Here is a 25094-nt window from a genome sequence, read left to right as displayed (position 1 = left end):
TGGCCAACATGGTGAGGCCCTATCTCTACTAGAAATACAAAAATTAGCCGGGCGTGGTGGCATGTGCCTGTAATCCCACCTACTCAGGAGGCTGAGGTAGGAGAATAGTTTGAACGCGGGAGGTGGAGGTTGCGGTGAGCTGATATCCTGCCACTGCAGTCCAGCTTGGGCAACAGAGTGAGACTCCATCTCAAAAAAAAAAGCCTCACTCAAGTGAATTAGCAATACCATAATGTCCACCCCAGAGCTCCTGGCAGCTAAGTTCTGGAAATTGTGTCCAGTCCTGTGCCTTAAAACCAGAGTTTCTCTTATTGGTAGAACCTGCTGTAGTCTTGACTTTTCAATAGAATGGTAATTCTATTTGGGTGAGCAAATTTGAATTACCATGTGTGTGACAGCTAAAAATAAGTGTAATTTTTAATAAGCTTAGTTTATACAAAAGTAGTAAGACCTTTTGAAATCATATGTAATTTTGTATTTATTTAGAATGTTTACAATACTTAATTTTAATAATACTTACTCTCTGCATTTATAAAGTGATTGATTTGTATTTGTCAGGATCACAAATCTGGTTAATTCGAGCGACTTTGAGAGAATAAAATTTACTATTTTGTCATAAGTTGATATATCTAAAGAAACCTAACCAATTAAATGAACAAATGACAGAATTCTGTCAGATTTACAAAAAGAAAATAAAGTAAAAACGGCTTAGTTTTAAAAATTAGTGCAATTACAAATAAGATCTGCATATTGATTAAAAACAAGCTTCAAGTAAAAATGGCTGAAAATAAAATACTAAAAATAAAACGTAACAATGAAGTTTATGATTCATAACTTTAAGCACTAGAGTAGAAGTTTGTAGTATTTTTTCTATGACCAAGACTCTTCCCATGGGTAACAAAAGCCTACTAGTACTAATGAGAAGAATAAGAGATCTGTGTTGAGCACATGTCTCAGGGAACGCCTGTAATGACTACTATGGAGAGGAGATGGGTTCTGTCACAAGGGGCTGAGTACTGGGTAAGAAACTAATTCACCATACTAAAAGCCAGAATGTGAGAAATGATATAAACACATGCATTATAGGAGCACAATTTTTCTGAAACACACACCATTTTATTATTATAATTGAAGGCACAGTGATGTTTTCAGTGGCTGATACTGCAAGATACCTATTTCCAAAAGAATGATTCTGTACTGCATAAAGATTCAGACTTCCTCTCCAACATAAGTATATTAGTTTTGGTGGTACATTAATTAAGCATCAGTATATTCTGATCAACTTCACTAGGCCACCATTCAGAAGCCCTACTACATACTGTATATAGGTGCAACTGTTTTATAAGAAAGATTTGTCCTTGCGTAATTTAAATTTGAAAGGACTAACCTTACAGTGGATATAAACAATCAAACTAATGTTAGAAAACACATTTCACACTCTTCTCATACGAAATTTATACAGCAGATTACTTTTTAGGTGATTATTTAGAATGAACATTCAGTACATCCAAAACTCTTACCATTTGGTTAATGTATCTGTGATTAGAAAAAAGCTGGCAATAAAGGATTTTATACTAATTACTTTCCTTGATTCCAGTAAGGAAGTAAAGGTAAGAATAAAAAATGAATATAATTTTTAAAAATATTATTTATAAAAAATTTTAAAACTGTAAGTTATTTATTATTGAAAGATCTTTTACATCATGTATTTTCTTTTGATAATTTCTGAAGTTAATCACTAGAAAACATTTAATTCACATAAAATTATAGGCTTTTTATACATTCAATATTTATAACTTTCAAATGAGTGCATTGCCAGCTTTTATTTATTCCATTGTAACTTGTATTTCCACAGCAATCTAAATGTCAGGGTCGGCCAGGTGTAGTGGTTCATGCCTGTAATCCTAGCACTTTGGGAAACCAAACTGGGAGGGTTGCTTGGGGCCAATAGTTAGAGACCAGCCTGGACAACAAAATGAGACCCCCATCTCTATTAAAAAATAAAAATAACAAAAATAAATGTCCAGGTTATTGAGTTTATTTGAAAAATAAATTTAGAAGTCATAAGACAAAATCCACTGCATTACATAAAAGTTGGAACTGCTTTCAAAGTTAAACACATAACCCTAAAAACAAATACACAAATTAATTTTAATTATCAAATAAAATAACTATGTAAACCACTTATGACAATACCCTAGACCAACTGCAGATAAAAGGTAGCAAGAAATTGGCAGGTAATTAAAGAGGATTCAGAACACAATAAAAAAACATATAAACTGTGTTTATAAAGAATGGCTACATAACAATGATTCAGTAATAATATAGTAAAAACATCTTTTTCTACATATACCATGTATAATGACAAGGTCCTTATATTTCACATTCTTGGTCATTATCTACTAAAACCAGCAAGAAGGGTTTATATCTTCAGTCTTGTACTTCTAAGAAAACTGGAGCAGAGAAAATAAGACAAAGAAGCTCTCTACTATTTTATATATTTATATAGATATATAAATATGTTATTATATATAATTATATATTATATATTTGTTAACATATAATTATATATTTGTATAATTATATATTATAGTTATTAATATATAATATTTCATATATAATAAAATATAATTATATATATAAATAAGTGTGCTGAATATCAACTTTCTCAAATCTCTATCAGAGATAAAGCATGGCATGTAAATAAACACCAAGAAATAAAAATTAACTTTTGTTACTGTAATACCAGTAGTTTGTGGTTTTAACATGAGAAACTTTTTAAATAAAAATTTCAAATTTGCTGTACCATGAGATCAATGGTATATTATTTCACTGGAATCAATGGTATACTATTTCACTTACAATCACATGTTTTTGTGTTAAAAATGACTATATGACAAAATTTCAAATAATTATTAAAAGGACTTACTTTCTTCTTTCTTGCTTATAATGGCGGGCAGAGTGTAAATCTAAAAAACAAAGGATGTCCATCAATTACTTCCAGTTAATGACCCAGCACAAAAGATCAACAAGGTGATATCTTATATACTAACATACAAAAAGAGTGTCTTGGATTTCAAGGTCCTACAACTGTGTCCACTATCAACCAACTTCCTTCCTGTCGTTCAGCCACCCTCACTTCCCACTCCTTTTCCATCCACAGCTGTGCTGCCCTGGACAAGGTTCTACCTTCATCTGATTTATGCATCTTACTCTCTTCCCCAGTATGATGCATAATGTGCCTTTCTCAGAAAGCATCTCATAATGGATTTGACCTGACTGATCCTTCTTCCAACTTCCTGCTTAGCATGTTGTCAATGTACATAATCCTAACTTGTACATCGCTGGACTAACAAACTATTCCCTAAATTTGCTGTAAGTCAGGGCTTCTCAACTATTTCAGGTAGAGAGTGAATTTTCTTTTAAATCTATTATTAACCTTTGTGTAAAATATAATAAAATTCAAATATAAAACAATAAAGAATCAATGCAGCATTCCAACTTTTAAATTAAATTTAGCAGACTTGAAATAACCTAAGTGGCTATATGATTTTCTAAAGGCTGCATCATAATTTCTGTACTGATCTTACTGTGGACTGGTAACACAGTTTGAGGCAGGGGTCTCGAAGTCTGAGGACCACACTTTGTATGGCACTATTGTTGTGCAGGTTTTTTGCCATCTAACGAATGGTCCTCAAGTGACCGGATGGGGACTCCTGTTTCCTCTGTGTGTTCACCCTCTGCTAATCTGCTAACAGCGCTCCTTAAGAAAACAGACAGTGATGAATGATTCCGCCTCCTTTTCACATAAGCCTTTCTAATTTTTATAAGTTATAAGATTATCATACCAATTTCAAAATAACTATTAAAAAATGGGGTTACGTATGGAAGTGAAAATGTCAAGCCACAGGCGGTTGTATCAAATCATGCTTTTTTTTTTTTTTTTTTATTGCATTTTAGGTTTTGGGGTACATGTGAAGAACATGCAAGATTGTTGCATAGGTACACACAAGGCAGTGTGGTTTGCTGTCTTCCGTCCCCTCACCTGTATCTGTCATTTCTCCCCATGCTATCTCTTCCCACCTCCCCACCCCCCCGTCCCTCCCCCATTTCCCCCCAACGGACCCCAGTGTGTAGTGCTCCCCTCCCTGTGTCCATGTGTTTTCATTGTTCAACACCTGCCTATGAATGAGAATATACGGTGTTTGATTTTCTGCTCTTGTGTCAGATTGCTGAGAATGATGGTTTCCAGGTTCATCCATGTCCCTACAAAGGATGTGAACTCATCGTTTTTGATGGCTGCGTAATATTCCATGGTGTATATGTACCACATTTTCCCTGTCTGGTCTATCATCGTTGGGCATTTGGGTTGATTCCAGGTCTTTGCTATTGTGAACAGTGCTGCAATGAACATTCGTGTGCACGTGTCCTTGTAGTAGAATGATTTATAATCCTTCGGATATATACCCAGTAATGGGATTGCTGGGTCAAATGGGATTTCTATTTTTAGGTCCTTGAGGAATCGTCACACTGTCTTCCACAATGGTTGAATTAATTTACATTCCCACCAACAGTGTAAAAGTGTTTCTATTTCTCCACATCCTCTCCAGCATCTGTTGTTTCCAGATTTTTTAATGATCGTCATTCTAACTGGTGTGAGATGGTATCTCAATGTGGTTTTGATTTGCATTTCTCTGATGACCAGTGATGATGAGCATTTTTTCATATGTTTGTTGGCCTCCTGTATGTCTTCTTTTGTAAAGTATCTGTTCATATCCTTCGCCCATTCTAGCCATGTGCAGAAAGCAGAAACAGGACCCCTTCCTGACACCTTACACCAAAATTAACTCCAGATGGATTAAAGATTTAAACATCAGACCTAACACCGTAAAAACCCTAGAAGAAAATCTAGGCAAAACCATTCAAGACATAGGTGTAGGCAAGGACTTCATGACCAAAACACCAAAAGCAATGGCAACAAAAGCCAAAATAGACAAATGGGACCTAATCAAACTCCACAGCTTCTGCATGGCAAAAGAAACAGTCAGTAGACTGAATCGGCAACCAACAGAATGGGAAAAAATTTTTACAATCTACCCATCTGACAAGGGGCTGATATCCAGAATTTACAAAGAACTAAAGCAGATCTACAAGAAAAAAACAAACAAGCCCAAATCATGCTTTTAAAAAAGTGATATTGATTAGAGGATCAGTTCTTACCCTGAACCTTGTTCATCACTCTAATCCATGCCTAGCTCAGGCCCTGCAAAGACTGGGCATGTGGTAATTACTAACTGAATAAGATAACTTAATGGGTCCAGCCAAGGTGATGAGTGTGTCATTTTTTAAGAAGTAACTTTAGGGTTTGTGAGTCCTAAAAGTCCCCTATAAAATAAGTCAGAAGGCAGAGCTACTGCCATGAGTGAGACTAGGAAAGCAGTGAAAGTATCTACCCCTCTGATTTCCTTTTTTAATATTTTCAACTATACTATGGGCAAAGCATTTTATATTCTCTATGAAAAGAATTTCCATACTTTGTAATTATTAGAACAATAAAACCTAAATTATAGAATGTATCATAGTCTTACCGGTTCCTTCCCATCCATGGCTTCAAGCCAGAGTTTCCTATTAGCTTCTGAGAAGGCCTGTAATGTGATGATCCCATGCCTATTAAAAACAAATATTTTATATATTTATACATTTACTACTTTTTAAATTCTCAGTTAACTATAAATATAAAATTTGAAGAAAATTAAAGTTAAGAGAAAAAAGAAATGAAGAGAAAGAGAAAAACATAGGAATTAAAAAAAAAAAAGATCGAATTGCAATACCTTTCAGAAAAATCACTGGATATGCGAAAAATGTTTTTAATTCTAATGATCACAAGTGGTAAAATCAAGTGTTTTTGTTACAGAACTGTCTGAAAGACACTAATATCAAACTATTTCCCTTGAAATGATTAAAAAGGATGCAAAGGTTACATTCTTCAAAGCCATCTATGAATTCCACAATATGAGAACCTGACCCTGATGTGGTGCAGCCTAGTCACTAAAAACAATTTCAGTGAGTATGTGACAATGTGGAAAGCATCATACCATAACTAGGTAACATTTAAAAAAACACTAAAACCAAAGCATTTCTCTATGCCATGATGACAATATTGAAATTAATTTATTTAAAAATAATCCTCTCCCATGCCGTCATTCTGAAATAGTTACTTAAGCGTATACTTCAAGAAAGAAACAAAGAGCAGAGAAAAGATGGGAGAAAACCAGCATCTGAAAGAAGAGGCATAAAATATTAGAAACAGATTAACTTAAAAGAAAATGGAGAAATCTGTGAAGAGGAACATTGAGAAGAAATTTTTATTATAAATATTTTATGATTAAAAAGCTGGAATGAAAAACAAATAATAACTACATCTCTTCTGCAAACAAGACAGATCACGAGAATGACAAGAAACTGGGAATGTATATAAATATTAATTTGATATTGAAGAATTTAAGCCAGTGTAGTAATACCAACAATAAAATACTGAAAATCAGTATTTGTTGGATATTTGCTATGTGACAGGCACTGTGTTACGTTCCTTAATTCTCTCATTTAATCCTGAAAACAATCCTTTGAGGTGGGTACTTACTATCCTTAATTTACAGATGAATAAAACCCTAAGTATAGAGTTTAATAAAGTGCTCCAAGGTTATATGACTGAAATGTGTTAAAATAAGAGAAAGCACTAACAGGTTGGTATTCGTCTATATAGAAAATCCAGAAATCTCTTCATAAAACTATTAAAACTAATAAAGAGTTCAGCAAGTAGGTCAGATAAGAGTTTGACATATAAATAAACTAATATCCTCTCTATACAGTAGTCTTAACCATTTAGGAAGCCAAAATTCAACTCATAAAAAAGAATCCTATTTAAAATAACAATAAAAAGAAGGTGCCCAAAGGTAAATCTGAAAAAAGATACGTAAAATATTCAAGAAGTTAATTCTGTACCCATTGAAAACTTTACTGCAACTCCAGTCAAAATCCCAAAAGATATTTTGAGAGACAAGGGGAAGCTTAATAAGTGGATCTTAAAAATCATACAGGGCAAAAGAGTCAACATCATCTAAAGCAGCCTAAGAATAGGGTCATTGCCCTACTAGATACAGGTATACCTTAATGAATTTCTCTTTGCATGATTGAGCTTCACAGACATTCTATTTCTAACAAACTGATGGTTTGCTTGAGTCAACCGGTGTTGAGCACGTCTATCAGCACGCTTTTCCCCACAGCATTTGCTCACATCGTGTCTGTGTCACACTTTGGTGATTGTTGCAAAATTTGGAACTTTTCATTGTTATTGTATCTATCATGTGATGTATGATCAGTGATCTCTGATACTACTATTGTCATTGTTCTGGGGTACCACCAACCATGTCCACATTAGATGGCAAACAGTCAATAGAAGTTGTGTGTGGCACTGCTCCACTCACTGGCCATTTCTCCATTTCTCTCTCCCTCTCCTGGGCCTTCCTATTCCCTGAGATATAACAATATTAAAATTAATCCAATCAATAATCCCACAATGCCTCTAGGTGTTTAAGTAAAGGAAGATTCACATGTCTCTCATGTTAAATCAAAAGCTATAAATGACCAAACTTAGTGAGAAAGACATGTTGAAATCCAAGATAACCTAAAAGCTAGGTTTCTTGTGTCAAGCAATTAGCCAAGCTGTGAACGCAAAGGAAAAGTTCTTAAAGGAAATGAAAAGTGTCACTCTAGTGAATACACAAAAGCTAGCAAATCGAAACAACCTTATTATTGATATGGGGAAAGTGTTAGTGGTGTGGATAGAAGATCAAACCAGCCATAAGATTCTCTTAAGCCAAAGCCTCATCCACAGCAAGGCCCTAACTGTCTTCAATTTTATGAAGGCTGAGAGAAGTGAGTAAGCGGTAGATAAAAAGTATCAAGCTAGCAGAAGTTGGTTCATCACGTTTGAGGAAAGAAGCCATTTGCATAATATAAAAGTGTAACATGAAGCAGCAAGTGCTGATGTAGAAGCTGCAGCAAGTTATACAGAAGATGAAGGCGGCTACAGTAAAAAACAGATTTTCACTGGAGATGAAGCCTTTTATTGGAAGATGGCCTTATTTAGGACTTTCACAGATAGAAAGAGGTCACTATCTGGCTTCAAAGCTTCAAGGAATGGGCTCCCTCTGTTAGAAGTTAACGTAACTGGTGACTTTAAGTCAGAGCCAACACTCATGTATCATTCTGAAAATCCTAGGGTTCTTAAAAATTATGCTGAATCTGCTCTATCTGTTCTCTAGAAATGGAAAAATAAAGCCTGAATGACAGTACAACCATTGACAGCATGGTTTACTGAATATTTTAAGCCACTGCTGAGATCTACTGCTTAGATTAAAAGGTTTGCTTCTAAATACTACTGTCCACTGACAATGCAACTGTCACTGAAGAGTTCTGATAGAGATTTACTTGGAGAATAATATCTTCATGCCTTCTAACACAATATCCATGCTGTAGCACATGGATCAAGGAATAAGTTAGACTTCCAAGTCTTATCATTTAAGAAATACTTTTAATTAGGCTTTCACGGACATAAGTAATGATTCCTCTGATGGATCTGGGTAAAGTACACTGAAAACCTTCTAGAAAGGATTCATAATTTTAGAGGCCATTAAGAACATTCATCCCTCATGGGAGGAAGCCAAAATATCCAATTAACAGCAGTTTAAAAGAAACTGATTCCAACTCTCAGGGATGAGTTGGAGGGGTTCAAGACTTCAGTGGAAGAAGTTACTGCAGATGTAGTGAAAACAGCAAGAACGCTAGAATCAGAAGTGGAGCCTTCTAGAAGATGTAACTTTATTGGTGCAATCTCATAATAAAATTTGAAAGGATGAGGAGTTAGGGCTAAGCAAAGAAAGTTTCTTGAGATGGAACCTACTCCTGGTGAAGATGCTATAAACATTATTGAAATAACAAAGAATTTAGTGTATCACATAAATTTAGCTGACAGTGCAGTACGGCAAGGTTTGAGAGGAGTGACTCCAATTTTGAAATAAGGCCTACTGAGTAAAATGATATCAAATCACATTGCATGGTACAGAGAAATCTTTGTTGAAATGAAGAGTCAACTGATGTGGCAAACTTTACTGCTATCTTATTTTGAGAAAATGGGCATAGCCACCCCATCCCTTGATAACCACCATGCTGATCACTTAGCAGCTACCAACATTGAGGCAAAATCCTTCCCCAGAAAAAAGATTACTATTCGCTGAAGACTCAGATGACCATTCATACTATTTAAAGTATTTTAAAATTAAGGGATTTGTATTTTTTTTACACATAATGCTATCGCACACTTAAGATTGCAGTGTAGTATAAACATAACTTTTATATGCACTGAGAAACTCAGAAATTTCTGATTCAGTTTATTATGATATCCAGTGTAATAAAGTGGATATCATAGGAACCTAACCTGCAATATCTCTGAGGTATACCTGTAGCTAGAAGCTATCATTTATGAGCATATATAGTAAGTCATCGCATACAAAGTGTATACATGGATACATACGATAAGCTAGGGTATTCATGATATTGTGGTAGTAATGCAGGAGAAGAAAAATGGATCATGGATTAGAGCACAGAGCAAGAAGCATACTCCTTATTTTCTTTTTATTCTACTAGTATTGATACAATAAAGGAGTAGAGCTAAGTAATTCCATCGAATTACAAACTTAGAGTCATGACATTTACATCTCTTCCAATACTTTGGGCTAAGAATACCCAGAACAGTGCTTTGTACACAGTCGGCATCCTACAGGCATTAAACTTAGTTGGCTAAAAGAAGCTTTTGGTATTCCCACCTGTATCTTATTCCTTGGAAGCAAGGCCACCAAGCTTCAAAAGTCCACCAAAAGGCTGATCCTGAAGCCATGAAATATGCTATTGGATTCCTTCATCGTAATGGGGACCACGAGGCCACTACATGCACCTTTCTCCTAATACAGTCATGTACATTGATTTTTCAGTTTCTGCTTTGAGTGATGCTAGTTTTTTCTAGCATCCTGGATCTGACTTGCTTTCTTGAAATTATCATGCAATAACAACATGAAAGAATGAAATAAACATGTATACTGATTTTTTAAAGACTAGAAAACACCTGAATGCTGTCTCATGTTTATTTTTAAATACAGAAAGAAACATCCTTTAGCTTATTAAGAAAAATAAAGTGAAAAGGTCAAACCTTTCAACTACTTCTATGTCAAAGCAGAATCGTTTGTCAATTGAATCTGTCTTTCGTCGGATACAAGATTTTAATTTAAACATTTCCGGTGAGCTAGTAACAAGGCCATTCTGAAACAAGAAGAGTACCACAGTTTTAACATGCTGACAAGGTGAACTGAAACATATTAAATACCTGTGCTCAAGTTGCCATATTAAAATGTTTAGCAGAGTATAGGTTATGTATAAAGATCACATCATACCCTGTCCTTTTTATTTCTAACATTAGCAGTCTGATCACAATACATGAAACCATTTGCTAATTAATGGCAAATAACGTTTTATCTAAAAAAATTTGGTAGCATGCCTGTGCAGTAACCTTCAACATATTTACTTAACGGTGTTAACTTATACTATAATGTACATTCCCTCAGAACTTAGATTTAAAAAGGTATAAAGTTACCCAGTCACCTAACATCAGAAATGGATATACAGAGTGATAACAACATTTGTTGCTCTTAATCAAAACTCCCTGGATTGCAAAGAGATTAGTGTCATGTGTGTGTCTTTGTATTAGAGCCTTAAATGATAGCTAGCTCAGGATTACAAGAGAACTACCAAAATAATATAGTTCCAGTATATACATGATTTAATGCTATTGCTATCACATATGTTAGGTTGGTGCAAAAGGAATTGTGGTTTTCTCATTAAAAATAATGGGGAAAAAATGCAATTACTTTTGCAACAATCTAACACCATTCGAATGTTTTGCTGGTAACACACTGCTACTCTGCTACTAAAACCGACTCTCCGGACAAGATCCAACATAGGCCACATTCTTAGAAATTCTCTTCTGTAACTGAGATGCCAGTCTATTTTGAGGGGAACGTTTACCTAATGTATGGTTATTTTTATCTTTGGTTGCAAATGTCATCAATTTATTAAAAGACCTTTGGCTTGGTCTGCTTACTCACTGACACATAAGTTGGTTTTACGGTAGTACCTATGAGAGCAGAAACTAGGTGTGTTATGGCACATAGTAACTTTCCATGATAGTAGCAACTGTTTCTTTTTCTCTGCTATGTTCCCCTTTATGTTTCAGTTTGAATTATTAGACTCTGATGAATGCCCAAGTACAATAAGTTTCTAATGACGTATTTGAGTATGTGTCTAAGTTAGATCCACGTTTACCTCTGCCATGATCTATACCACTAATTATCTGGGCAAGGCACTTACTTTCTACTTACTTTATTTCTTAATCGGTTAAAATAAGGCTGGACTAAATTATCTTTAGCGTTAACTCCCAGCTCTAGGATATTTAGATTGTGACCTAATTAATTCACAAGTTCAATCATTGGCCATATCGTGACCTTAACTCACAAGAAGATTGTATGCTACAGACAATAAAGCTCTCTGTAGCATTTCCTCAAAGTACACTGTATTCTATACTGTTCACTCGCTATGTGAGACATTCAGTAACCAATTTACTTTTGGGGTAAGTGAGCATCTATTGGTTTCTTCTGAGAAACCTTGTTAGCCGGCATTTTGGCAGAGTATGCAGTGCAGAAGGGGACAAGCCATGCAGGGACAAATGTAGCCTCCCCAAGAGGCCACCCAAGGGAAAGATACAGAATCTCTGAGCCTGCTCCAGCCATGGACAGTCCCTTCCTGGGCTGCTAGCCAACCCACAGCATAGACAAATAACTCTGCTGCCGGAAATGTGAGATGACACCTCCGTAATCTACCGAAGGATCCCTATATTTAACTCAGCTGCTCATAAATATGTCATGGCTAAGTTAAAGGAAAGCCCTGGCTACTCTTTTCAAGTCATTCAGGTCACAAAAATGAGAGAAAATATTTGACTTTTTCTTTTTTTTGTAAATGTGTATATGTTAACCAGAGAAACAAACATGATTTTTTAAAATTCCATTTCTTAAATAACAAACAGTTTAAAAAACAAACAAAAAACAAAGCTAACTCACCATTTTCCCACTGGATTTCATTTCTGAAACACTCATTGTAAATGTTTTACTTCCCTTATCATATGTACAATAATGTTTAATCCATGTAAAACCAAGTGGTCCTAATGTAAAGAAAAAAAAGTATTTCAGATTTTGTTAATAAATGATTTGTATCCACGTTTGCACACTCTCCAGTGTTATGATACACCATTGAGTATCTCCATATACCATGCTAGTTTGTAGTATTTACTGTGCATAAGAAAGAACAAAGGGACAGTGCTATAGTGTGGAGTGTTTTAAAATCAGACAACGTGGCTTTACTTGCAGTTCTGACACCTACTTTGTAAAACTGGGTGAGTTACTTTAGATAGGAACTTCAGGTATCCCATCTGTAAAAGTGGTATACTTGTATCCCATAGTCAGGAAGAATGAGGAATAAGAGTCTGAACTGTTAAAAATGGTCTCCGTACTTCTACCTGTATTCTTTACTCTCAAAGCTGTCAGAAATATTCTGTTAAAAATGTAGCCAGGTCATTCACTTCTTTGTTCGGAACCCTCTAGTGCCCTCCTATCTTACTCCAGATAAAAATCAAAGAACCCATTATCCACAAGGTTCCAAGTAAGTGGCCTCCCATGCTTTCCTCGGTCTCACATCCCACTGCTTTCAGCCTTGTGCACTCCACTCCAGCTACCCTGGCCCCTTGTGGGTCTCTGAACACAGTGAAGGCATTCCTACCCTAGGGCATTTGCAGTTGCTGTTTCCCAGGCATGGACTATGTTTCCATTAGATAACTGCGTGACTTGCGCTGTTACCTCCCTTCTGGCCTTTTTCCTAAATGTCACTTACATAATATGACCTTTCCTGGAGAGATATCTAATATCTAAACACCCTCACCTTGATACTTATCGCTCTTCCTTGCTTTCATTTCTTCTTAGTGGTTATCACTGTCTGAAATAAGATTTTTTAAAACTGATTTAGCCCATTTATTGTGTCTCTCTGCCACAAGATTTTAAGAATCTATGTCAGCAGAAACATGTGATGTTCAGCTGACTAGAATAAGAATTCTCAGTCCTTACAACACAGCCAGACATATAGTTGTCAGTCAATGGCATCAAATGAATAATGAATAAAGGAATGAATCAAGTACCTTGTTCTAAGACTTTACTGACCTTAGAGTGATTTCCTCTTACTCCTAATCTGGAAAAAACAAATTCAAATTGCTCTTTAAAATGTAAATAATTTCCACTACCTATATTAGAAGAAACTTGTATGTGTAATGTTCACTTTCTTTTCCACACAAAATATCATGTAACCCTTTTCCATAGCACCCATGTTATTGTCCAGTATTCTTAGCGAATTTGCCAGAGAGTAGAATGCATCATTAGTACAATGTTTCCAAGGCCAAGGTGGAAGACCTTCAGTTTCCCCACAGGGAAGCAAAGTATCCTGCACCCAAACACCAGAGTGGGCTGAGTGGATTGAAAATGGTGCTTATTTTCTATATATTAATAGCACCTCCATCCAGGGACCCATCTTGCTTAACACCTGAATTTTTCTAGCAGCTACTATGCACATGCTATTGCTGGCTTCATTTCAGAACCATGTTTAAAAGAAAGAAATTGAAATATAAAAAAGTACCTCTTGAGATAAAGTGTTTCATGAGCCATTTAATTTTTTTTTCTTTCATAATAATGCCCTTGGTATCAAGTTTAATACTTAAGCCACTTCAGATTTTAGAATTACAGGGTGTAGCCATATACTTTGTAATCACAAAATATTATATTCAATTCCATCTGGGGACCATTTCACACTATAACACTTAATAATACTTGTTGATAATTCCGTCACATGTGATGTAAAAGACTTAAAGGCTTAGAGCTAATTAGTGGAAAGTAACTGGATAGAAATTTTCATATGTAGTGACTTCATTACGTAGGTAGCAATTTATGATGCAATATTAGCTGTAATTTTAAAATAAAGCTGCTACAGTGCTCTCATGACATTAAACCAAAGACCCTTTTTCCTGCCTCCATCTTAAGTTCAGAACCTCCTGCATTTAATCCTCGAGTTTGCTGCAAATGCATGATGCATTCTTTAAAGTTGACTAGCACTAGACCAGGGCAGATGTTTTAGACAGCAATTCTAAAATCCCCAAAAGTGTCTGGGAAAATAAAAATTGATTACATCTCTAAAATTGCAAAATAAAAGATGTTTAATTATCTTGCCCAGCAATCACTTAAGGGGCTGAGATGAATATTTGCAGTGTGGAAGGGAAATTAACATTCATTTGATACTTACTAAGTGCCCATATTTTATCTGAGAGCCTATTATAACAAACATTATAAAGAGAATTTTAACAAAACTGGGCCTGTGATCTACAGATGACAATACTTTCATCAATAGGGCATGGGACAAAAGTTATTCTTTTTAGAGAAATAATACGCTTGAGTTGTTTTATGAATTAAATGAGATAAATTGCAAAGAATAATAAGAACTCATAGTAAGTACAGTATTTTTGATATTACTGAGTATAGAGACATTTTACATATGATATCTCTAATTCTTGCGGTATCATTATGACATGGGTTTAAATCTCTCTCTTTTATAAATGAAGAGAGACTGAGCTCAGAAAATTATTGGCACAAGTCACAGGTCAGCACAGGCATGGAATCCCAACACAGTCCTGTCTGACTCTGGAATCCCTGCTCTTTCAGTTACACTGAAGTTTAGCAGAATGTGATTTAATGCATGCCTCCAGGTGGTAACACAAACACCACAGATTCAGATAAAGTGGAACTCTGTATCCAGACAATGAGCTAAGCCTACACCATCACATCCATCTCCACTTATCACTCAGTTTATGGCTTTGATACCTACTACTGATCACTGGCTGCTAATTGTGTAAGTGCGTCTTATGCTTTCAACTGCAGAATATAAACCTTGAAGCCAAATAATTATCTCATTTTTGTCCCCCACAGAACTTATCCACCTAGCGATAGCAAGTACATAATCGATTACATAATCTTGGTAAACTGGTTAGATTGCTTTTATTGTAAATGCTTTCAAAGATCCCAAGTTAGAAGGGGCTTTGCATATTGGCTCCTCATATAAAAATAATCCCCAAAGCATATAAATACATTTCCTTTTTCTTTATATCCCTTGGAAAAGGGAATGGGGAAGATGATAGGTGGGAAAAGATGGGAGGAAGAGATCATAATGGGGCAAGAGAGAACTTCTGAAGGTGATGAATATGTTCATTATGTTGTAGTGTGATGATGGCTTCACAGGTGCATGCATATGGCAAAATTCATCAAACTGCATGTTTTAAACAGGTGCAATTAATTTATGCCAATTAGCCCCAATAAAGCAGTAAAAATAATGCAGGGAGATACACATCAAATCAAGATGGAAACTGTCTTGGGGAGGAAATAAATATCAACGAACAGAATGCGAATTAAGGAGAATGTAACTGTGAGACCCTCCAACTCAGACACTGCTAAGGGGCCATGACAACAGGGGCATAATCAAAGAAGCATTTTAGAAGGAACCGCTGGAAGCACAGTAGAAGATGGATTAGATGATGGGCAAGCCTGGAGGTAGAGGGGAAGAAGTCAGGAGGTCACTGCAAGGGTCTCGCTTGGGCTAAGGCAGTGGAGATGGAGAGAAGGTATGGAACCAAAGGATATTAAGAAGATAGAATAGACAGATTTGTCCCAAGGCTACAGAGACACTGGGCTAAGAATGGATTGCCTGGATTCCTGTAGCCTAGGACGGTAAGTGGTACCATTAAGAGAGATTTAAAAGGAAAAAAAAAACACAACTCAGAGGAGAGATCAGTACCACAAAGGGCTTTATCATCAGTCCAGAATGACCCAGAGAAGTTAGGCATCTTACAACAAAAGATACCAACATCAGGTAAATGCACAAAACACTCTGTTTAGTCCATCCATGTAGCCCCCAAATTATGGAATATATAAATTATGCTTATAGACTGACCCAAATGTCTAACAGCTTGAGAACAGCAGGACTGAATAATATGTTTGAAGATGCTGTACTAAATAATACTGTAACCTAATCTAAAGCTTTTGTGTTTAGAATAACATATTGTATGCCCATAAAGATTTCAGCAAGTGTGTAACACCTAGAAAAGTATTCAAGAAATAAAACATAATCAGATGACAATAAATAAAAAGTCCAAGGATGGCACCTCCTCTACCACTTGCATGTTTATTGCTCTCACTGGCAACAAATTCTTCCAGGTGGCCAAATCCTTTTTTGGTATAAAATGTGAGCTCCTGCTGGGCGCGGTGGCTCATGCCTGTAATCCCAGCACTTTGGGAGGCCGAAGCGGGTGGATCACCAGGTCAAAAGATCGAGACCATCCTGGTCAACATGGTGAAACCCCGTCTCTACTAAAAATACAAAAAATCAGCTGGGCATGGTGGCGCGTGTCTGTAATCCCAGCTACTCAGGAGGCTGAGGCAGGAGAATTGCGTGAACCCAGGAGGCGGAGGTTGCGGTGAGCTGAGATTGCGCCATTGCACTCCAGCCTGGGTAACAAGAGCAAAACTCCGTCTCAAAAAAAAAAAAAAAAAAATGTGAGCTCCTCTCAATGTACTGTTACATGCAGGTTCTCAAAACTGTATGAAATCATTTAAAATCAAAATTCAAAACTTTACTTAGAGTCCTTTCCAGGCTCAAGTAAAAGACATAACAATAAAAAATAAAATAAAAATTTCCTTAGAGTGCTAAGTGAAAACTGTATTTCCTATTGATGAGTGAAGGGATTGGTAATTTTTCATGAACTGCGGCCAGCGGGGGGAGGGTGATAGCTCCTTATTATGTGCTAATTATAGACTACCTAGGCAGATCACTCGTTTTATCATTTTTAAATATGAAGACAGTAGACTAGCCAAGGTAGATAGTTATGAGAGAAAAATCCTAAAACCCAGATCTCCTGAGCCAGTATTCCTCTGCCATCAAGTCCTCATGGTAATAAATGTTTGCAGAGTCTGCTGGATCAAATTAAATTTGCATGTGTCCTGCTACCCAACAAATGAGCATCACTTGGGCATGTCAAATATAAAATGTGCTGGCATTTTAGTCACCATGTTGCATGTACAGTGTATCAAAAGCCTTTCACATTGGTCCACAATGGCTGGAAACACACACAACTGTTTCTTTACCAAAAACAGCGGAAGAATGATGCCTCAGGGCATATCTGGCTTGAAAGAGTTAATGTAGTCAAAAATAGTCCAACTAGTTCTGCTTAATGACAAGTAACACGCACAAAGAAGTCCAGTTACACAAGTCTGAATGGCTTTTACTATTTTTGTGAGAAAAATATTCTTCATGTGAGGCAATTACAACAGTGCTGTATTGGCTTTGGTACTTATTGCCGAACCTCAGGAACTAAAGAGAGCCAGTCTGACGTTAGCATGATTTCCAATGTTATGCCTGTAAACAGACAGGACGCAGAATTAAATAAAATAATGTTGCCAGAGGGTAAAACTATTATCGCAGTCACCAGGATGATTCATCCCAATAAAGGCTTTGGTTTGCAATTTTCCATGAAACTTTAAGATTAAGAATCACAATTAAATGCTAAAACTGAACTCATGTTATATGGTATTGTCAGTGAAGACTCTAAGTTCCAAGTTCAACAATATGACATCCTGATGGCAAAATGTAAAAAAAATCCTCACTTTGGTGGTGGTAGTGGGAAAGTAGATATGAAGCTATAAGAAATTTCACTCTTCCTACTTGAGGGAAATACTACTAACCGAGTCACATCTCATGGAAATATTAATAAAATGCGAAGTCTAAGAAACGTAAAGTTACGTCTTTGTGACTCACGTTTTTCCTGGACATACAGATAGCCTTCCATCGTCCATTGGCTGGGTGGTCTGTAGTCCTGGTTGGCAGATTTCATCCTTTGCATCAACCGCTCTACCTCTTGTCGAGTACTTTCAAAATTATTCCTTGTCTTAAGTAAACAGAAACAATAATTTCAGTCATTGTATTCTACCAGGTTTCAGGAACACCCAGACTGATGTTCTGTTTTGTTTTTATTTATTTTTGAGACAGGGTATCACTCTGTCACTCAGGCACTATCATGACTCACTGCAGCCTTGACCTCCTGGGCTCAAGTGATCTTCCTGCCTCAGCCCCCGCAAGCAGCTGACTACAGGCACACACCACCACACCCGGCTCATTTTTTGTAGAGATGGGGGTCTCACTATGTTTCCCAGGCTGGTTTCAAATTCCTGGGCTCAAGCAATTTGTTTGTCTCCCAAAATGCTGGGATTACAGGTGTGAGCCACCTAACCAGCCCAGAATAATGTTTCAAAACCTCAAATTTTACAATGATGACCTTGATTCTTTTGGCACTATTTACCACATCTGTGACTTTCTGGTTTGGGTCCAAGGCCTGATCTGAAACTGATTTCGTAAAAGCTTCTCTGAACAACCTTCTGCGTATTTCTCTTTGAATCTCTCTGTCTCTGTCTCTGTCTCTGTCTCTCTCTCTCTCTCTCTCTGTGTGTGTGTGTGTGTGTGTGTGTGTGAGAGTGAGTGTGTGCGTGCGACTTTCTATTTTCACATTCTAACATTATTACTTAGGAGGTAAACTAGGGCAATTAAAAGAAAATACGATGCACTACATAAAATTTGAATTCCCTAAATACCTAAGGTAAGAAAGAGATACACAGGGACTTAGCTTCTTTCAAGGGAAAAAATGAAGTAAGTTCATATACTTTTGATAAATGTGACATTGAACATATGAAGAAAAAAAGTTTGTCACCACTGTACCAAAGGGTTTTTTTGAAGAAACATCATGTAGTTTGGTTTTCTGGCACAGGTATTAAGAAGTGAGTGTTAAAATAACTCATATAAATCAATAGGTTTCCAAGTTCTAACTTATTCTGTTGCAAGAAATAGATTACTCACTTTATATTAAGTTTATTTAAGCTATAGAAAGAATTAGGCTTTTCTCTACGAATACCTCTTTGGCATTACGTCAAAAATATACTCCTGAAGATATAATAATCACTACCACCTAACTCTAAGAGTTTGTGCCCCATTAAAAAAAAAATGTCCAATTTTGGAAAATTTTCTTGTCACTTTCACTATTTTTGTCTTTCAAATATAAGGGTCTGATGTTTCCACCCAATTCCTTACCTCTCTTCTGTTCCTGAATCCTAAGAATCTTAATGTAATTTTATTTAATGTGGAAGTAAATGATAAAAGTATTTCAGCTTTTATAATTTTCCCTTTTAATAGTGGATGAAAAAGCCTAAATACATTCCATATTGAAAAACAATGGAATGAATGAAAGATGAAATTGATTCTGCAAGTTAAATAAAAACTAAAACTCAAAACACAAATGAATAAATCCCCTTAACTATTTCGTATGAGACATTCTAACTATATTTTTATTTACTGGACATTTCCACAATGTCAAGAACCAGATAAGCAGAAAAACATACTTTATAGAAAATTAAGTGAAGGTTTTCCAAGTTATTTTAGCTATATAGTGGTTGGCAGTCAGGGTTTCAGTTATAGTAAAACCTCAACAATTAGAACATCGTCACGTGTCAGGTTTGATAATGTGAAATGGGCGGGCTAAGCTTTTGGGTGTGTTTTTACTTCAATGCAAGTGTTGTTCTGCATTTGAACATCAGAATTTGTATAACTATAGAATTAGAGATGAAAAGGACTGATGAGACAACTTCACAAAATAAATTCTGATAGAAATAGATGGCCTGTTTGAAAATAATTCTCACTTTATAAAATATTTGCTTTTTCTCTCTCTCTCTCTTTTTTTTTTTTTCCAAGTCAGACGGGTAATGTGCTGAGATTTTAAGAAGGTACTGAGGGTTGCACATCTCACACGTGCACATGGACACCCGATCATCATGCCCATGAACAACAAAAAGATCTCTTGCTTATGTTTTAAAGCAGTTATTCTGAACGCCTCAAAACCACGTTTAAACCTGTTATTTGAAAATAATAAACAGCATATATTTTACATGCAATTTCAAAGAACGAGAGACCATTTGATACCAAAGTAGAATCCTCCATTTCACAAATATAGAAATTTTGCTCTTAAAAATAAGACTTCTCTAAGGTCTTATTTTCTTATTTCCAGTATTTTCTAGTTTCTTGAGGTATAACTGACAAATAAAAATTGTACATTTAATATGTACAATGTGATGTTTTAATAAGTGTATACATTATGAAATTACCACAATCAAGTTATCAATCACCACATAGTTACCGTGTGTGTATGCTGAGAATATTTAAGTCCTAAACTCTTAACACATTTCAAGTATTCAACAGAGTATTATTAACTATAGCCACCATTCTGCAATTTGGCTCTCCAAACTTATTCATCCTGCATCACCCAGTAAATTAACAAGAACATTGGATGAAGGTAAAAAACTTTCAGGTGTCTGTAACTGGGTAACATTTATTTTTATAAAATTTGCTAGTATGAATTTTTGTAACATAAGATTAGGGTTTTGTGGGGTTTATTTCCTACTAGAAAAAAATTGTAATACATTTATAAAGTGTATTTTCCCAGTTCTTGAGGTTTTACTGCACACAGACAAGTATTTGAAAGATTCCAAGGTTTGACTTGGTTATAACTTAGTTGCCCTGTAACATCAGGTTTGCTGAGAGACAGTAAGAACAGGTATACTCTTACATTCTGCAAGTTGAACTGCAGCTGTTGTTTATACGGTGCAAATTCCTGGGCAAGTTCATATCCTTCATGGTAAAAAGTAAATAAACCCTGAAGAAATGACAAAAGCTGCAAAGATAAAGAGATAAAGAAACCATGAAAATGTGTTTTAATGGTCACTAAATATAAAATAGGGAGAAAAGTATATTTCATTCTAATTCCTCAAACTAATACATTTTCAGTGGTGTTGGCAAGGCAGGCAATAGATTTATAATGATAAAACAGAAACCACAAAATAATTTTTATTTCCTTTTTGGTAGACAGTAATTTAGTTTTTGAGGCTGATCATGGACATCAGTCATGTTAACTATTCTGCTATTCAAATGCATTGAAGAAATATCCAGAAGAGACCACTAAGATAAAGACTAAAGTGTAATAGCATAGATCCCACCCTGGAAGAGCTTCTAATCAAAACAAGGGGATAAAAGATGTGCGTATATAAGGAAGACCAAACCAGTAAGTCACAGATACGAAGTGCCCAAGGGAAAGAGTAAGAATTTGGCCAGATGAAATTAAGAAAAAGTATCACAAGGTGGCAGTACTGATTTGAGTATTGAATAGCCAACATTTTAGCAAAGGAGTGGGAAGAACTCAAAACAGAGGGAAGTGATGAGCAAAAGCATTGAACTAGATAGATAACACAGGTCTTTCATTTCAGAGAAAGTAAAGTCTTTACAAAGTCATAATTTATATGCTCCTAACTTAATCTCAAGTTCATATGTGCATTTAAGTTTTTATCCATAAATTAAGACAGGCTCTCCATGGAATCACAGGACACAGGTTATATGGAAGATTACATTGAAAAAAAATTTATTTAAGCATTTTCATTTCATTCACAGGGATTGTATTTCACAGACTTGTCCACTAATCTTTCCGACAACCTCTTCCTGCAATAAAGTTAGAAAACATATTTGAAAAGTCACTCATCACATATTTGTACTTTACTATTTTAAATCAAGGAGGACACACGATTTGAAACCATTTTCTAATGTAAATAACATCCAGTTACCTCCTCTGTCTGGGTAGGCAGGGAGGATTCAGCTATGCATCAACTGGTTACATGTACTATGATTGCCAATAGATAAACACTGGTTCTATTTGAAAACAATGATCTCATGCTTTTCTCACTACAAACAAATCATACAGTCATGTTCACTTCAGAAAATGTTTTCAAGCTATTTTGTTATAGTCTAAGAACTTTTCTTCTCTTGTTCAAACAGTACTGATATTGTATCAAAATGTAGCATTTTCCCTTTTACAATTATTTTACACTGTCAGCTTTATATCAGCTAATTATCAAACCTAATTTTTCAATAAATTATCTTAAAATAAATAATACTATGTTTGTCAAATTATCCCGTAAAATATATAGTCTGCCTGAATGCATATAATATGGCATAAACAAAACTGCAGCTTAAATTGGATCAAAAATACCTTTAATAAAGGTTTGCATATATAGAGCTTTTCAGGGAAAAAATAAAATATTATACACACACACACACACACACACACACACACACACACACTAGTCTTCTGAAAATCAACTAACAGTTTATGAAGCTGCTAAGGAAGTAGTGGTTCATGTTTTACGATTTATAATTAGTTCACAATTAAAATGTCTCATTATGAACTGGATGCCATACAAAGCAGATAGCACTTTAAAATTATCATCAGTATAAAGGTTAATTAAACTTCTAAAGAAGATTTTAAGAATATCTGTGATAAATCTTTCCATAAAACACCTAATTTCCTGAGATTCATCTTTTCTAATATTCTTGGTTTCTAGAACACGGAAAAAAGACAAAGTACACTGATGTTTTCAGAAGCATGAAGTAAACCATTCAGAACCATACCTAGAACACTGCTAAAAATTCTAACAAATGGTCAATTATAACTCTTAGGCCACAGAAGTTTCCAGTACATTCAAATTGCTATGCCATGACCTGATGCTCCAGTCCTAAAGTTATGATACAGGTCGAGTATTCCAAATCTGAAAACATGAAATCGAAAACACCCCAAAATCCAAAAATTTTAGAGCACTACCATGATGCCACAAGTGAGAATTTCCACACCTGATATTTTTGCTTTCTGGTGGTTCAATATATGCAAACTGTGCTTTATGTACAAAATTATTAAGAGTATCTTATAAAATAAAATAATCTTCAGGCCGTATGTATGAGGTATACAGGAAACATAATGACTTTCATGTTTAGACTTAAGCCCAGTTCCCAAGATATCTCATTATGGATATGAAAATATCCCAAACTATGAAAAAATCTGAAACACTTCTAGTCCTAAGCATTTTGGATAAGGGATGCCAATTTGTATTTTATTTCAAAAGATTAGACATCTGGAGAAGATGCTGGGTGCTCTCCATGGAATTACCTGTGAGACACTCCCTCACAGGAAGGGCCACTTCGTGCTTGCAGATTCACTGAACCACATGTGAGCTGTTGTAACTAAAATTCTTATGGATGTATTTTGACACAGATTTTGGTAAACCAATATTTCCCACTAAACTCTGCTTTTATATTCTTAATCATGTTTTAAAAAATAAGATCCTGGTACCTGTATTTTATTCAGATTATTCTACATCCTCAGCATTTTATATGCAGCCAACTTCAGTCAAGAGGTAATCCATTGGCAGCTTCTAGCAGAATTCAGATTCACTTAGTAGCAGACAAATACCTTTTAATCTCATAATGCGTGCTGAGCACCCCCTAGGAAATATACAATGCTACGGAAGGCACATAAGAATTATATACAAAAAACCATCCACCTTTTTTTTTTGTTCCACATCCTCGGAAGCAGCATTTGGGAGTTTATTAAAGAGCACATTATAAAATATCTGCCTCTAGATGGCAGCAAAGTTAAATGTTTATAGGTTAAAATATATACTTGTTCATTTCATCCTCTACTAAATTCCAAGATGTGAAACCAAAGGAACGTAACAAGATAGCCCGAAAAGCTTTAAGAATTGCACTTTCCACATACTATTTTCTTTGGTGAATCTGCCTGAATGGCTGGGATGTGAGGAAAAGACTACAATTTCAGGTTACCCTAAAGTAAATTTGACCTTTAAAATACTAACAGTAACCATAATAACAACTGCAAACTCCTAAACAGACAGACTTGGTTTGAATATTAAGAAAGTTCCTTTTATCATTGGGAAAATCTCACACAGCACTTTATTATTCCCAAGGGCACGGAACCAAATTACTTGTCACTCCAATAACCCAACCAATTGGAAAAATTGATACCATACTTAGTCTTTTAAAATAACCCCATTACAAGCCAGAAAAGGAGCAAATATTCATAATTTCCCAGCCCATTAATAACCAATTAACTAAATGCAGTATGGATGTGGAACTTCTGAAAGTGTCAAGCCTTAAGTTACCACTGATGATGTAAATGGCAGATATAAGTAAGAGCTAAGAAAAGGGGTTGATGAGATGAAGAACCGCTAAGTGGCAGATACAGTAATTTCACATAACTGTTGCTCAAACTGAGAAGAATTGAAATGTAAATGCTTTTACAAGGATGTGATTCACTCCTACATGCTTGCCCTCTTTTCTGACTGACAATAATCAATTATCACAACTACCTATTTTCTTTAGCTTATTAAAATTCCCAAAGTGATAGAGACATCCCATCTTCCTAGAGCTGCACTGCCAATCACGCTCCAAATTTGTTCTTCAGTTTAATGGAATCCTTACAATCAATTTCTACAGAGCCCGCCCACCAGCTTTATGAACAAAATAAGGTTCGTTGTCAAATATAATTCAGTAACCATCTTTGACCACTAAGAACTGTAAGCACAGATCTTTTTCTCCTAAGAACTTCATCACTGATTAAAATACTGAACACTCCCTTCCCACAGTTAATGTCAATTTAGCGATAAAAGAGTGAATGTGTTCCTTCCCCACATAAAATCAGGAGCAAGATAATGATGCCCACTCTTGACACTTCTAATATTGTACTCCAGCTTCTAGTCAAAAAAAATAAGAAAAAGAAATAAAAAGTGTCCCGATAAGAAAGGAAAATGAAAAAGTATTTCTGTTTGCAGATGCCATGATCTTGTATATATAAAATCCAAAAAAAACTACAGCAAAGCTATTAAAACTAATAAACAAGTTTACTAAAGTTA

At 35.5% G+C, this 25094-nt stretch overlaps 1 protein-coding gene and 1 non-coding gene across 5 annotated transcripts in view; both read right to left on the bottom strand.

Moving 5' to 3' along the window:
* The window catches only part of ARHGAP42 (Rho GTPase activating protein 42), a 303129-nt gene that overhangs the window by 44594 nt on the left and 233441 nt on the right, over positions 1-25094 (bottom strand). For all 4 annotated transcript variants that reach the window (XM_074400467.1, XM_039471250.2, XM_074400464.1 and 1 more), the window contains exons 7-12: positions 20912-21016; positions 18061-18190; positions 12225-12325; positions 10265-10374; positions 5589-5667; positions 2930-2969 (exon numbers count right to left, since the gene is read on the bottom strand). In XM_074400467.1, coding sequence (XP_074256568.1) covers positions 2930-2969; positions 5589-5667; positions 10265-10374; positions 12225-12325; positions 18061-18190; positions 20912-21016 — 565 coding nt within the window. The remainder of the gene's footprint in view (positions 1-2929; positions 2970-5588; positions 5668-10264; positions 10375-12224; positions 12326-18060; positions 18191-20911; positions 21017-25094) is intronic.
* Positions 20039-20143, bottom strand: LOC120364847 (small nucleolar RNA U13). The gene has a single exon (XR_005579983.2). It is a non-coding gene; the product is annotated as a small nucleolar RNA U13 (small nucleolar RNA).

This window comes from Saimiri boliviensis, chromosome 6, assembly GCF_048565385.1.
Source record: "Saimiri boliviensis isolate mSaiBol1 chromosome 6, mSaiBol1.pri, whole genome shotgun sequence".
Lineage (NCBI taxonomy): Eukaryota > Metazoa > Chordata > Mammalia > Primates > Cebidae > Saimiri > Saimiri boliviensis.
The sequence above is the reverse complement of the archived record's forward strand: the minus strand, read 5'-3'. Positions and strand labels throughout refer to the sequence as shown.